This window comes from Amblyomma maculatum, chromosome 1, assembly GCF_055883805.1.
Source record: "Amblyomma maculatum isolate TAMU_Amacu chromosome 1, ASM5588380v1, whole genome shotgun sequence".
NCBI classification, from domain to species: domain Eukaryota; kingdom Metazoa; phylum Arthropoda; class Arachnida; order Ixodida; family Ixodidae; genus Amblyomma; species Amblyomma maculatum.
Window position 1 is genome coordinate 505,676,881 of NC_139344.1, and position 16,475 is coordinate 505,693,355.

At 44.9% G+C, this 16,475-nt stretch overlaps 1 protein-coding gene across 1 annotated transcript in view; it reads right to left on the reverse strand.

Moving 5' to 3' along the window:
• Window positions 1-529: 529 nt before the first annotated feature.
• Window positions 530-16,475, reverse strand: part of LOC146210356 (protein obstructor-E-like) — a 34,683-nt gene continuing 18,737 nt past the window's right edge. Inside the window, exon 3 of the mRNA XM_084575660.1 lies at window positions 530-1,798. Coding sequence (XP_084431786.1) covers window positions 1,637-1,798 — 162 coding nt within the window. The 3' untranslated portion in view covers window positions 530-1,636. The remainder of the gene's footprint in view (window positions 1,799-16,475) is intronic.

Sequence of the window (16,475 nt, forward strand, 5' to 3'; positions counted from 1 at the left end):
TAAGAACCGCATTAAATCAAGAGCCGTAATAAAATGAAGAAGCGCAACGTCATCATCACATCACCACCGAAAGGAGAAATTCAACTTTTGAAGTGCAGTTCAACGTCTTTTCTGCTTTGTCCAGATGCCATGTTCTGTGATTTGTTTAACCCTTTTCCAGTGGTCTCAGATGCAGAGTATTGTAGACCCTTTGCGAAGAAGGTTGGCGAACGATTGTTCAGCTGACGAAATTTTTTTTCCTCTTGTGTGCAGATTTATTAGAGAGCATCTCATTATTGGCCTAGAGCTGCTGGGGCGTTACCGATGAGGCCTGTGGAGACACCAGAAATTGACCGGGAGGCTCCTTGGTGTACTAACTTTAGCCAGCCAAATCGTCACTTTAACTGGTTGGGTTGAAAAGAGGACCAGGCGCACTTGTTTCTGATGGCTTGCATCGTGTTAGTTTACAACCAAAAATCTTGGAAGAAATCTTTAATGTTTTACTCAGTAAGGTTTATTCTTGATGCGGAATAAAGGAAGGCTTGTTACGTTTATGCTTGTATCGTTTTTATTGCATATCCATGCACTTCACATGTGACAAACAGTTTGTGACTCTCTTGTATTTACACAGTGAAGATAAAAAGAGATTCGAACGAAGTTTAACGTTTAACTGACAGGTGGGCATATTACTTGAAAGAGATGGGAAATGAGTAAAGCATGACTGTAACGGGATGCCTCAACAAAGTTTTTTACCGTTGTTTTTTTAGAGGTTTCTGGTAGCTTTATGCAATTTTAGCACAGAATTAGGTACGATTTTTTTTTTTTTGCTTGAGCTTTGCTTTGACACACGACTGAAACAAGAACGCTGCTTCACAAATGCCACTTGTGGCATTGCGGGCTCTGAAGCGACAAAAGGAGCGTACTTTTTATTTTTGATAATAGCGAAATGTTCACCTAGTTGTACGATTTCGAGACTTGCTCTGTACACTTTCATTTTGACCATATGAATAGACGAATGGAGTTTGTAACCCCTTTTTACTGGCCAGCAAAGAAGGCCTGAAATAATTTTCGTGGTTTCTGTAAAGAAGCTACTTTCTTATATTATGAGCAGTGTCAAAGAGCAACAATAGCAGTGTGATAAAGCAAGAACTACAGGACAGCACCCAACAGCCGTTTGCTGGAGCTGAAGAAGCAATACGTGGAATGCACAAGAAGGCTAGTTTGGCTCCTACTGGGCGTCCACTACTACCTCTATAATGTGCACAGTAGGAAATTAGCGTCTGACCAAAGGGTTGCACTTGTTTGGATTTTGGAAGGAATAGTGCAGACCACTTGGGTTCTACGTGTAATCGGGCAAGACTAGAAGAGGCTAATCGATTGTTGCACCTGTCTGTAACCGTTTGATATGCTCAAACCGCGCTGCAGCGTTGACAGCAGTGTGGGGTAGCCAATTCGGTCACTGTATTTTTCGCTGCTCCCATTAACCTGAGGCATTCCGTGTTCTCGAGCCACGCTGTCGTCGCTCAGGATCCAATTTAGCGGTTCTGTAAGTGTAGCGGGGTGATGAGCGGAAGCTTTCGTTGGTGGCGGGGAAACATTGAAGCCACTGTTCCCTCTGGTCGTCAGGCTGCGCCCGCAGCGTCGTCGTCCGGCCAAGCTACTTGCCGGCTGGTGCGGCGGCAGCGGCCTGCCGGAAGGCCGGCCTGCGCACCACTCCCTGCGCCCGGTTGGGGGCGGCAGCATCGGCGTAGTCTTCCTCCTGGTCGGCCACCGGCGCCTGCTGCGGTGGAGGGCTGAACCGCCGCTGCTGGGGCACGGCCTGCAGGAACGCGTCGCAGATGAGAACAATGCGCTCTGTGATACGTTCCAGTTAAAGTCCTTAAAGATGTTGAACAGGCACAAGACAACGCTGTTTGCCCACTGAGTTGGCATGTTAGCGCCTGACCTTGTGTTTGCCTCTTCTTTGTGACCGTCTTCCGTTTGCGCTTAAATTTACCTTAGAAAAACTGCACCAATGAAATCAAATCCTTTATTTTCACCAGGTGCTTGCTGGTTGGCAATACCAACTAGCCCCAACCGAAATTTTATTGAAGTTGGCATGTATCGCGCTTTCTTGCGCAGCAATACTTTGCAGAAAAATAGTTGCGCACCGTTTGCTTTTGATTGTGCTCATTATGCTAGTTTGTTTTTTTTTTGCGAAAGTGTAGTCAGTCGACAGTTTGCAATTTATTATGCAGTTGCAGTTCCAACTGCATATTAAAGACAACCCTGGAAACCACAAATAATTCTGCATCGCTCCTATGGAATCTAGTTCTGAAGTAACATCTTTTATATGTGCTACTTACCTTACGTTTTTAAAGGACATTACATTAGTTATTTTTTGTTACTGGGAAGCAGCACCAGGACAGTTGGTGGTAGATATCAATGTAATGGGTTTATATCAAAAGGAAAAGCGCAGCTTCTGCCAGTTATTGTGGACACCTGAAACGTGCAGTAAGGGTAGGGAGGGTGGTGGAAAGAACAGGAAGAGAATTGTGGTGCTGTTGTGGAGAGCTGCGGAATAATTTAGACGAGCTGGGCATCTTTAACGTGCAACTGACATCGCACAGCACACGGACGCCACTTTATTTATTTATTTATTTATTTATTTATTTATTTATTTATTTATTTATTTATTTATTTATTTATTTATTTATTTATTTGATCATACTGCAGACCCAGTGAAGGGTCCTGGCAGGAGGGGCAACAATTCAAAAAGGAAACAGAAAAGCACAAAGTACAAAAACATGAACATAAAAAATTTGCAAATTTGCGCAAGACAGCAAATCAATGCACGGCCTTTTCTACGGAACAAAGGTCCTGAAGGGATGATAATGGCAGGTTATTCCATTCGGTTATGGGGCGCGGGAAAAAAGAAAATTTGAAAATGTTAGTTCTCGCAAAGTAAGGTGTTAGTGATTCGGTGTGCGTATTTCTTGTTGCCCTAGACGATGCCGGTTTAAGATACAAATCAGGAGCCATTGATAATTTATTTTTTAGTAGAAAGAGGAATTTTAGCCTGTGTATTCTGCGCCGAGATTCAAGGGACTGTATGTTATGATTAAGTATTAGGGTAGACGGTGAGTCAGTGCTGCGATATTTAGATAATATAAACCGAACAGCCTTGCGTTGAATTCTTTCGAGAACATTAATTTTAGTTTTAGTGTGTGGATCCCAAACAGTGCACGCGTACTCAAGTTTACATCGCGCCTACATCGAAACACAGCTGTGTTCGAACCAGGGACTTTGGTTCAGTAGCCGAAAGACCTGAGCACTGAGCCACCGCGGTGGGTGGCCGGGCAGTGGCTTGTACCTATTTGAGACAACAAAACCGAAAGGTACGCTTCCACCATCGGGAATCGGACCCACACCCTCCCGAAGCAGAGGGGGCGCACCAGCATGAGGCTACACTCTAAACACAGTAACCTATAATGTATCTTTGAGACGTCAGTAACCTATCTAGCAAAGCTTACAAGTCACCAGTTCTCATGTTTTAGTTATGTTTTATTTATTTTTGCACAGACTAAAGGTTATAGCGGCCAATATTCAAACGTTTGAAAGGTTACCATCAATTTATCGCCAAGTAGCATTTGCACAGCAATATATGAGCAGCATGGTAACCTATGTGCCGACAAGACGGGAGATATACCCATAAAACGCGCATGCGCACACGCGCGGCGCATGACCTACTTTTTCAAAAAGCGGCGCATTAGCCTAACGGTTGGCTACGTTGCACGCGGTGGTCTGGACGGCAGGAAAGTACTCGGTAAAACCAGTAGTGGTACCCTATATTCCCAAGGTTGCATATCGTGTGAAAAAAGTGGCAAGCCGACACGGCGTTCCTGTGGTGTTTTCCACACCAAAGAAACTCGCCCGACTTTGCTCACGCATTTCGTGCGCGGAAGAGAAGAGTATTAAAAGTATATCGAGGGCTTAGATAGGCCAGACCGGGCGGTGTGTCAATGAACATTTGCGGGGGAACATTTGCGGAAGTTAAGGGGTGGAGGGAGACATTTGGCAGAGCATTGTGCGAACTGCAGAGCGTGTGAGCCGCGGCTTAAGGAGATAAAGATAAAGAGGCGGTGATAAGACGGCACGTGAACTATTAGAAGCCTTTCACATCAGGAAGAGGGGGCAAGACTGTGTGAGTGACACGTCTGTTAATCTTCAGCACGCTTTGTGAACTGACGATGTGTTTCTTTACTGCGCATGTCTCCTTTTTTGTATATATTTTCCGCTCTTACCTGAGAATAAATCAGATGAAGCTAGTGCCTGTTCTGTGTGTTTTCCTTTCTTGTGAGCGTGTTTTTGTGCGCTTGAATTCATTTCAAATAAGCTATTCACCATCTAGTCCAAACAGAAGTTTTGTTAAATGATAAGAGTGTAGACAAGCTCTTTTCGAAGCAAGACTTCCTCTGAGCTTGCTTTTTTGAGTTGGTTCTGTTTGGAATGTCCACAGTAATAATGTAACATGGGCCCATATTTCAGTGCCTTGTATGCCTACATATTTTTGAAAAACGTTTGCAAAAATGGTGTCCTGAATATCGACAAAAGCATTTGTTGGGCGAGTTTCCCATGATCTACAGAGATAAAGGAGGGATGCCCATCCTCTGTCGTTTGCGCTGTAGTTATCGGCCTTGAATATACCTGCATCTGTTAAATCCTCAGTTCTTCTTTAATGTACACAATATTTGAGAAGCCTGTTAAGTATTTCCTCTAGTCTTGAAGATGTTGGGGTCCATGCACAAGTGGACTACCATACCAACGTTTGCCATTTTTCTCTTTTCTAAACCAATCTATTTTCTGGCTAATTTGTGTTCATTCAAAACGAAACCAGCAGACCTCTGTATTTCATCAACGTCAGCATGTTGAAAGAAAATTTTGACATATTTAGACCAGCCATTGTGGCGTACAAAGGTTACATATTTTGGAGCATGTCACCCATGCCCAACTAAATAATGAATACCTTTATAAAAGGTACAGTGCTAAAAAAGCTGTGTAACTTATGCATAAGAAATAGCCTCTACCATTCGTAACACTTACAAAGGTTAAAAGTGTAAAGGTTACATTGTGTACCTTTGTGTACTTCAATGTGAAAAGGTTTGCCAAATGTGTACGGCTGCGGTCACGTGAACATGTAGATTAATACAGCTCTCTTATTCAGGTGACTCGGCTATGCTGGCAACTATGGCACGAAACATCAGAAAGCTTCTGCGGTGCTTCAACACAGCTGAAACCTCGTCGGGCCACAAAGCGAATGTCTGAAGAGCGAGGGGCGGCGCTGGGGGGAGTAGAAGCCACGCAGCTGCTACTGGTCGGCGCCGACGCGGGCTTCTTCCGCGCGTCCACAACAGCCGCAGCAGCGGGTCGACATGTGTGATGTTCTGAATAAACGTACGCGTTCTTACAGCAAGTCTCCATCCCCAACGCGACAGCCGAAGCATCTCATTACGTCACTTGGTTATTACGCACCGAACGAGCTTTATGAGTGTATTCCAGCGTCTCAGTGCTGTACAAGCAGGGAATGGCAGCGGGGCTTAGGGTGCAATATGAACGGAGTCTTTGCGGCCTATTAACTTAGATTTGAAAATTCTGAGCACAACCAAACATATGAAAGTGCGACCGACGCCATTCTGGAACGTTTTTGGTGCTTTTAATTTCGACCGCGACGGTTGTGTTTTGATGCAGGCTAAACGCAAATGCTTCTGTCCGAAGATCCCCAGGTGGTAGAGCCTGCGTAGAGATCCTTTCTTTTTATTAAGCAATTTTACTTTTTCTAAGTTTTAAGCCATGCATTAGAGCATGGTGATCACCGCGCGTTTGCGCGGCTGCAGCAAACAGGGTGTATTTGCCTATGCCGTATTATTAATGCCAGTGTTCCGACAAACAGTGGAAGGGAAAGGCGCAGTACGTGAGCACTTCTGGGGACACCTCAACCGCACCGTAAGGAAAGAAGAAAAAATTGGGAGCGAAAGCGGAGAAAGAGTTGCTTTTATTAGAGTGCTCTGGAAAAATTTTTACTACCTGGGAATCTTTAATGTGCACTAACAACGCACAGCACATGGCGTTCAAATTGGTTGATAGGAAGGAAATAGTGAATACCTGTCACGTCTCAGTGGACACATGAGTCGCGCCGGCGCGTAAGGGAGGCACATGAGAAAAGAGGTGCTGTTGTTGAGGGAATAATTTCGACCACCGTCCAGTGGTTAGGGCTCTCGACTGCTGAACCCAAGAAAGCAGGTCCAAATCCCGGCGGCAGCTTTTCAATAGCGGCGAAAGGTGTGCTGTGTTATGCCAGTGTACGTAAAAGAACCCTAGGTGGCTGAAATTTCTGGAGACATCCGCTAAGCCATGTTTCAAAAGAAGCTTTGCTTTGGGGCGTTAAATTCCCACGCAATGTTGGGGAGGTGGATTAGGCTAATCCCCGCGCACTGCCGCGGACTGAAACTGAAAGACGCCGTTGGAAACGCGTGTTTCATGAACCCTGCCGAAATTCGTTGGCTGGTTGGCAATACCAACTAGCCCCAAGCGAAATTTTATTGAATTTGACATGTATCACGCTTTCTTGAGTAGCAATATTTTGCAGAAAAATAGTTACGCACCGTTTGCTTTCGAGTGTGCTCATTATGCTAGTTTTTTTTACGAAAGCGTAGTCAGTCGACAGTGTTGCAATTTATTATGCACTTGCAGTTCCAACTGCATATTCGCGTTCTTTCTCATGGCGGCATCAGAACACTGGAGAACGCGCAGTGCCGATGCGGTGAGCGCGGCAGGAATAGCAGCGCTGACTTACGGGCGTCCCGCAATTAAGAGCATTTCATTTAGATACGGCACTTGTCTGCTCTCACGGTGCGTTTGAGGTGTCGTAACACTGAAATTTGGGCTAGTTCATTCATCTTCATCACTTTTACCAGCGCTGCGACCGGAGACAGAGAACAAGAAAAAGCGTAAGGACAAGCGCTTGTCCTTTCGGCCTCTTCTTGTTCTCTATCTCCTGTCGCAGCGCTGGTAAAAGTGATGAAGTTTAAGGAGTCGCGGGCCAGATTTGACCTTCAAACTCAAAAGCCGTGGGGGTTGCTATGCGGCTCAGGTTTTCAAGAAGAAAATGAGACAGTGGTGAAAATTTTTTAATCATACATTACAAGGGTTCAAAGCTACTGAACCAAATATTGAGCGAAAGCATTAGCTGCGGGTGACCGAGCGTTCTCTTCGTCTCTTTTTCTCCTTCCTGAGCCCCCATATAACGTCCCACTTTAACCAAGCCGTATGAATGTGTCTTAGAGGCCTATAGGGATACCGTGAATGCCAGGGTCCTAGCAGACTGATTCTTACAGAACCATCCCACGTGAAACGAGAGACCCAAGTTGCAGCTCCTGCCAGCCCACTTGCTAGTGTCATGTGGGGTGTGACGTCACAGCATCCCGTGGGTAAGACGCTACGCTGAAGGCTCGAAACCTAGAGCAGTATTGCTTTCGCAATAAAAATGTTTAGAGGATTGCAGCTGTGGTTGCAGTTCTCAGTCCGGAATCCCATGGGCGTACTTTCGACGAGTTCTTTTTGACTCCTTGCTTCCCAGCTGGTCAGAGCTGCCTCTCCTGCATTGGCTGGTTATTAATAGTAACAGCCTGATTTTGTTGGCAGGCTCACAAAATGTGGTACAGATCCGCTTTCTCCCCGCAGGTTTTGCATTGTGAGTCAAATGACTCTGGGTCTGTTGTGTGTAGTCTTCGTTGGTTGTGGAATAAGTTGGTCTGTAGCTTGCGGAGGAGCTTGCCTTTGTTCAGTGTCGTTGTTGTAGCTTGCCTTTGTTCAGTGTCATAGCAGGTGGAGGGTAGACCCGGTGAGATAATTTTAAGTGCTGAAGTATTTCAGTGTAATTTAGTAACGGGGTAGGAGTTTCTACAGAGATCGGTACCGGGTGTCCTGAGGGGAAGTGCTCGGGCTGAGGCGTGTGCGCTCTCGTTCGCTGGAATGCCCTGGTGACCTGGCACCCATATTAAATGTTTATGTGTGAGGTAATAGCCACGGGTGTAACTACCTTGCAGGATTTTAGCTGCTAGCGGTGCAATCCTGCCCTTGAGGTAATTGCGATATGCTGTCTGTGAATCTGTAAGAATGTATTCTGAGGTAGTGTGTGCTGCAGCTAGGGCAATCGCCACTTCTTCCGCAGCCAGTGTATTTCGCTAGACAATATAAGTCCGTCCATTCTTTTATTTTGGTACGCTGCCACGACGACCATCCCGCCCTGCTCGGGACCAGCAGCATCGACATGAAACACGCCCTCGCACCCACCGTAGTGCTTTTTTTTTAGCTTCCGCTCGTGCTTGTTGTCTTGACTGTCGAAAATCGGGGTGCATGATCCTCGCCAATGGGGTTGCCTTAAATTGTCCTCTCCATGAAAACTCATGTCGCTTTTCGTGTCTAGCTGTCGGGGGCAATTGATGTTCAAATCGTTCAAGACTTGTCTCCCAGTTCGAGTCGTGGAGATCCGTCCTACCTACGCCGTGAGGCGTGCCTCTATCAGCTTGACTACCGTGTTGTGGACGCCCAGTCGTAGAAGCCTGTCCGTCGATGTCGTAAGAGTGAAGCCCAGGGCCTTCTTGTAGGCTGTTCTGATTATGACGTTGAGGTTCTTGATGTCAAGCTTCTTGAGGAGGAGGTAGGGGGCTGCATAGACGATGCGGCTTACGACGAAAGCCTGCACCAGTCGGAGGGTACGTTCTCGCATGTGTGATTTCCGTGTCGTTATCGTGGCGATCATCCTGGCGACTTGCTCGCTAACGAGGTGAAGTTTCCGAATGGTGAAGAGGTTGTTCCGTTGTTATTTATGTACAGACTCAGTATCTTGAGGGTCTGAAACTCCTTGATAGACGAGTTGTCAACATGGATGTCGATGGTGGCCTAATTTTTGTGCTGACGGAAGCCCAGGAGTTCACACACGCCCGGGCATAATCCTGAACTGTTGTTGCCATTGTTTGTAGCAGTTCTTCAGTAATTCTCACACTTCCCGTGGTTGTACAGATTATTATATCATAAGCGTACAGGGTGTGGCGTATGCCCTGGATCTGATTTAGGAGGAGTGGGCGACATCAGTGTGCAATGTTAAATAGAAGTGGGGATAATACTGCCCCTTGTGAAGTGCCTTGTTTTCCCATCTTCACTTGCATGGTTCGTTTTGTGCTGACGCTAATGTTGACGGTTCTGCATTTAAGGAAATCGTAGATGTACGAGTAGACTCGCTGGCTACAGTTCGTCTCTGGAGGTTATTGAGGATCGTAGAGTGCTTGATGTTGTCAAACACTGCTTTGAGGTCGAGGGTTAGAAGATCTCGGTCACTGTTTCTGCGTGCTGGATCGATGACTTCGCGTTTGAGTTGCAGAAGCAGATCATGGGTGGACAGGTGGTCTCTCAATCCAAACATCGTGTGTTGTGTGTCAATAGATCGTTGTTCTGTGGATAGTTGGATAGGCGCTCGTGGACTGCCTTTTCCTTTGGTTTGCCTGCGCACGACGTGAGGGATATGGGGCGCAAGTGTTCAATGCTGATTTTCTTGCCGGGTTTGGGGATGAGGTGTCCATCGGCTGTTTCCCATGCTTGTGAAATGGTGCCGGTGCGCCAGCATTCGTTTACGTAATCTGTAAGTTGCTACATTGCCTCCATGCCGAGGTTGGTTAAAACTGCGATCGTAATTTTGTCTTGTTCTGAGGCTGTACCTTGGCGCATATCTTCTAGTGATATGCTAGTGCTGATATGATTTCTGCGAATGTGAAGTCTCTATCAATGTCTTCTTGTCATTCTCCCCGGTATTCATGAATTAGCGGTTCTCGAACTGAATATATAGCGACGCGCGAGTTCGTCCACGAGTTTGTTATTCGTGCCTTGAAAGCTGCATAAGGCTCGATGCATAATTTATATGCTGTTCACTCTACGCTTTCGGAGAATAAATTAGGCATCGGAGAAGGTTCCACGTAGCCTTGATGTCTAGGCGACCTTTGAGGGATTCGCACCGTGTTAACCAATTGGTTCGAGTGATCGGTCCTGTACGTATTGGGCTGCTTGAGTAGTAAGCTTCGCTATTCGAATTCTGAGTTTTCGATTGTGCCTTTGTTTCTTCCACCGTTTTATGAGACTACCTCTAGCTTCCCATAGCTGTAGAGATGGTTGTCAACAGCTGGCTGGTCCTCCGTGGTGGCAAGGGTTTTTGTGAGCTTTTCTTTAAGGTCGAGAGAGGAGGCCCTCTACTCTTCGTAACTAGTTATTTGTTTCGATGTAACTGCTTTGGTGTCCTTGTCCTGTGCTTTCCTCTCCTATAGACCAATACACAATGTCAGCGTGGGCTAGCAATGAACTTTCAGAGTCAGAGGACAATGTGTAGATATAAGTATAGGGCTCCCTCCATTCCCCAAAACCTCTTGCTTCTTGAACTTCAAACTTGTGGCGTGACCTTGCCCTCATAAAATGTAGGTCTCCACCATTTTTTGATGTCCACCCGAAACTCTACTGGGCCTTCCTTCCCGAAAAACTTACTTAAAAATGGAGGCGAAAGGGAGAGGCGTCCATGTACGGTGCGATGTCAGTGCACGTTAAAGATACCAAGATGGTCGAAAATCCTCCGCAGCCCTCCACTACGGCACCTCTTTTTCCGCTTTCACTCCAACCTTCATTCATTTCCTTACAGTGCGGTTCAGGTGTCCGCAGAATACAGGTGGGAATTCGACCACAAAATCCTCGACCTCACCTCGAACTCAAAACATATTTGGCGACCTCACTCAACCTCAGCAATATAGGTTGAGATCCCTCAAGCGACCTCACCTCACTTTTCAGGTGACCGTTGGTGACCTCACTCAACCTCACCTGAAACTCAAAATGTTAGGTTAAGGTCGGGCGCTCAACCTCAAAAAAAAAGAATCAATAAATTAAACTGTAACTTTAAGCAAATATACCTTTAACTATAATCCTGGGATATATAGGCAAGCCAGAATTTTGTGGTATTAAGGTTGCATTTTACTCTCAATTTTATACAACAAATAATATCCCGGATAAAAGCAGAACTCCGGAGATTTCATGTCCAACTCTGCACTAAAGTGGCAATCCTCTCTCTTCCTGGCCTACCCGTTTTTGGGTCGGTTTCATCCTAAGGCTTGCAAGGGTACCATATTACTACGCATGGACCCATAATGCAATGCAAAAAGTTAATCTCATCCGACCCACGTGACTAATATTCGCATTAGGACTAAAACAAGCCAGTTCTTACTAAAATGCTGTTGACACTAGGGATGATGACGACAATGGTGATATGTGCTTTTTTCTTAACTCGAAAACGAAAACTCATGGTTGTCAAGTTTTCATTTTTTTTAACTATACAATCCAATAACACCGATGTTTGGGCCAGTTGGTAATGATCCATATTTAAACCCATTCGCAGCACTAATAAAACAACGACAGGAAGAAAACACACACGTCAGGACGAATGCTGCACTTCCAACTAAAGTTTATTATAAAAAAACCAAGCTTAAGTACAGAGCTACTATCACCTTCTAACAGTCAAACATGTGTGTCTAAAAAAGCCACTTCATTATCATGTAGATAGAGGGATGGGGTGCTGACACATTGATCGCCTGCTTTTCTGATGCGATATGCCTCAATTATTTCTCTTATTACCTGATCCCTTCCCCGCCCAAGAAACTTAGTTTTCCGAAAAATGGGTTTGCACTTACAGTCTCGGATTGCGAGATTGCTGCCTTTTCCTTCTTTCACCTGACCGTGGTGTTCTTTTCCTCTCTGATTAAAACCTATGTACACACGATTACAGGTCAGTGGAATGCTGTACACTATCTTAGTAGTGCACCGAGTGATCAAACAAATCGGCTTTTATTTTCTCACCATGATATTACAAATTTTTGAAAGCTTACTCGGCGCATATATCCAACATATGTGTCCTTCTAAAAATGAAATTAAGAATTTCATTTTTAGAAGGACAAATATGTTGCATGTACAATCCAAGGTCACAAAAGGCACTCCTCCCCTAGTAGCGCTCATTCTAAAATAATCAAAAGAGCAATTGCCATGAATTGCCTCAATTCCGCATTAGAAAAATCGTGTACGCATCTAATGTCCGAAAGTGTCAAAATGCAAACAGAGCGATTGCGTATGTCTGGCTTTCTCCTGATACTTTATCTGCAGTTGCAGAGAGCCTGCTTCAGAAGAAAAAGGGTATTAAAAAGAAAGATAAGCAAGATCAGAGGCAGGTCACTCAAGTAATTCCGTACCTTCATAAATTATCTCACAATCTTAAGAAAGTTGCCAAAAGATATGATGTAAACGTGGTCTTTTCTGCGCCGAGTAAGCTTTCAAAAATTTGTCCTATGATGGTGAGAAAAGAAAAGCCGATTTGTTCGATCACTCGGTGCACTACTAAGATAGTGTACAGCATTCCACTGACCTGTAATCGTGTATACATAGGTTTTAATCAGAGAGCAAAAGAACACCACGGTCAGGTGAAAGAAGGAAAAGGCAGCAATCTCGCAATCCGAGACTGTAAGTGCAAACCCATTTTTCGGAAAACTAAGTTTCTTGGGCGGGGAAGGGATCAGGTAGAAAGAGAAATAATTGAGGCATATCACATCAGAAAAGCAGGCGATCAATGTGTCAGCACCCCATCCCTCTATCTACATGATAATGAAGTGGCTTTTTTAGACACACATGTTTGACTGTTAGAAGGTGATAGTAGCTCTGTACTTAAGCTTGGTTTTTTATAATAAACTTTAGTTGGAAGTGCAGCATTCGTCCTGTCGTGTGTGTTTTCTTCCTGTCGTTGTTTTATTAGTGCTGCGAATGGGTTTTAATATACAATCCAGTGTGACCGAATACATTAAATTAAAGAAATAGGAATACCTTCAGAAAAGTTTGAAAAATGTTGTTGATGTTATGAGGTCGCAAACGACCAGTCCCTTCCCACTTATACGCGGCTTCCCTTCAAGAGGCGGTGAAGATGACTTCAATGTCCTAGATGTTTGTCGATAACTCTGTTATCCCGTGGAGTATTGCAAGAATTTGCTAAATTGCTTCTCCGAACACCACGCCTTTATAAAAAAAATGCTGGGCAAGAGGGTTAAATGTGTGCCACTTTGCTGTCCCGAAATCGGCTCGCCCGTCAAACTTCGCCTGAGAAAAAAATTCCGTCCAACTCACACCCTTGTCCAAAACAAAAAGACGATATAAATGATTGCACGCCCCAAGAGAATCCTGGATACCATTTAGCCAACATGTCTGAGAAGAGCTTCTTTGTGGTATTCGCTTGTTTTGCTTTAAAGACTAAACTAATACATTACACGGTGGTGTCTCCGAAGCTGCTTAGCCGCGTGCACCGCAAGTGCATCCAGAGAAGCTGCTCCCCCGTCAGGGTTGTATAGTTACAACACATAAACGCAAGAACGACAAAAAGGCGGCGAGCACGCAGTCCAGAGGGACCGCGCTTCCTGCTGTGCACACGCTCCTCCCTTCGCCGTCCGTCTCTAGGCATCTGGTTTTCCTCACAAGGTGAATGCCGAACTGTCACCAATACACACCAAAGGCAGTGGCGTATGTGTGTCAGCTCCACTTTCAGAGACTAGATCGCGCTTTGCAATACTTGCAACAATAAAAAAACAAAAACTGAAAGACCTTGCCGATAAGTGGAAAGGGGGATTGTGCTATGGGCCTCTGAAAAGATGCCAAAGAAAGAGCCTGTCCTTTGCTGGGCAGCGCGCGAACGTAACTGGTGACATACAAGAAATATATATAAAAAGAAACACAATGTTGACGAAAGTACTAATAAATGTTGCACACTAAAGACAGAAGAGTACAGCTGCGCTTCCCAGAGCGCATAGAAGGCCTTAGACATTGAGTTAGTACTGCATTCTTCAGTTCTAATATGTATTCGGTTTCATTCACGCATATCTCAATTAATTAAAAAAACGAATACATTACCCTGGCCTCTGAACACGAAAATTATCGTCCGATTGATTTGTCCGTCTCGAACACTCAATTTGCCACACTAAGTTTAGGCACCAAAATGTCGAGCCAGAAACAATCTCAATACTTGTAGCTCATAAAACCATGTGCGAGAACACTTTACTTTTTTTTTTCTCTGCACCAAAATAAGAGATTTCAAGAGAGACCTGATATTATAAAGTTAAGAATCCCTTACTATCCTCCTTCCTCCTGCATTGCCTGGTTTTCGAGAGATGGACAAAGGAGCAATTCATTGGGCTTTACTCTATACAAGCCCCATATAATTGTCTGCCTCTTCCATCTAAGTAAATGGTTAACATGCCCAGGCTTCTTTCCTGTATACCATCTGCGTCTTATGAGCTGTACTGTCCGTATCATCCTCTTGCACGTTTTACAGCTATATTGGTTATGTAAGGAATGCTAGTACCTTCATCCCATGCTGCAATGATTCAGCGTTGCAGCTGTTCAGGACCCCTTCTGAATATATAAGAAGGAACAAGCAGGTTATTCTGGAGAATGTAAGAATATAAATTTACAGGACCGGAATATAGAAAGAGAGCGTACTATTCGATAAAGTGCTCACATTGTCCTTGGTCGGTTTTCCTGGTTTTTTTTCGTGTTTTCCACTTTTTTATCTGTCAGTATCACGTTCTCTAACAATCTTTCTGCACCAGTTTATGCAAAGTTTCCGTGTAATGTAGAGCAGTATCCTTAGTTGAATGTAAGGCAGCAACCATGACGCCAGTGCCTGGAAACGAGCATGCACACGACAAACAGTACTGCACCGCGCCGTCTGACCACAGAAGATTTTCTTCGGTTTTTGTTTGCTTGTTTGTTTGCGGCAACCGACAAAGGCATTACGGGTCACCATGAGTTATGTGCTTTGCGTGCTTCTGGGTGTTTGAGCCGGCGGCAAGCATCTGCACAAACAGAGCCGAGGGAGCAGGGGGGACGAGTGGACACAAGAAGTTCGTGCCGTAAAAAAAATAAAAATTAAAATTAAAGAAAAAACTTCCAAGAAGACCAGAGGGAAGCCTCCTCGGGCTGCGAATATTACGGTGGAATACCGAAAGCTGGGAAGGGGCTGCGGCATCCGGTCGCCCGAACGAGGGGTAAGCGAACACCAAGGGTACGTTCCAATACCCCCTAGTAGACGTCTACTTAGACGGCTAGCCGGGCAGCCGCCATCTCAGGACGCGTTCATGCTGTCTAAACAACATGGCGGACAGTGCGCGGTTGTTCTCGCTGAGCGAGTCGTGCTTGCGGTGGTTGCAGCAACTATTTTGCTAACTCCATATGAACGACCTTTCAAATGTGTGCGCCAGCTAGAGGCAAATTTAGCTGTCTTTATGGTCGTGAGATTCATAGCGCTGCAGACTCTTGAATCGCGCTCTAAGAAAAGCATGAGGTTGAGATTTTTTCTCAAGAGTTGAATGCTGTTGGCCTTTTTTTTTAAATTTGACGACAAGTTACATCAGTCTTGACGTTATCGACGAACTGGTGCCGGGAGTCAGGACGGCACGCTTGTTTCCCTCTTTGCTGTAGTAAACGCTCTTGCGTGCATTTTAAGTTAATCTCAGAACTCGCCTGACGATGCCGGCTTGTTGCGCACTGATTTTATTGTGCCTGTATATTATTAAAACAAGCTGCTGTCTGATTTTATCGCCTAGTGGCCGCAAACGACAGGTGTAATGGCAGAGAGTTTTTGTTCTGCTCTAGCCAGTTATCACCTTTCGTGCGTAATTCTCTCAAGTTTACAGTCTATTGTATGTTTTCATACTTACAGCTGTGTGCATGGGACATCCGAGAAGCATGTACATGCACTCTAACATCAGTAAGAAAAAAGTAAAAACGCACTAACATTCTTATCCGTCAAGCCGTGAGCGGACCCATTGCAATGCCCATTGCGCGAGGCCCATTACGGTCTGCTACAAGTGATAGTCTATCTGCGTTGTGGCGATTAAACACACAATAGTATTGCTGCAAAAATAGACGATCCGTTAAAACGTGATTTTAGCCTGTATTGTCGTAAATGTTTAAAGAAAGCAACGTTATAATAGTTATTCAGACGTTTTAGTTGAAAACAAGCACATTGAGAACATCGAAATCAGGATCTAACGAAACGAAAATTTAAGGTTACTGTACTGTTGTACTGCTTGCTATCTGGGATTCATGGAATGTTTAACCTGTTTCGCTGTGGAGTTTTGTTATTGCTATTGGCGTAAGAAAGGCTCAATTGAAACGGGGGTAATCCATCAGCCTCTTCTGTTTTTGTTTATTTCTTGTTAGTTTTCCGCTGAGCCTTGCTCAGTTGTTCGCGTTGCTTCCTGGCGCATCCTAGTTGGATGCATGCTGTCTGCCTCTGGCTTCATAATCAATCCCACAATTTGTGCCTCTGATATCTCACACTATAGCAAGAAGTCAGGCCAACATAGCGCCGCTTAACAAAGCCGGACGAACGTGAG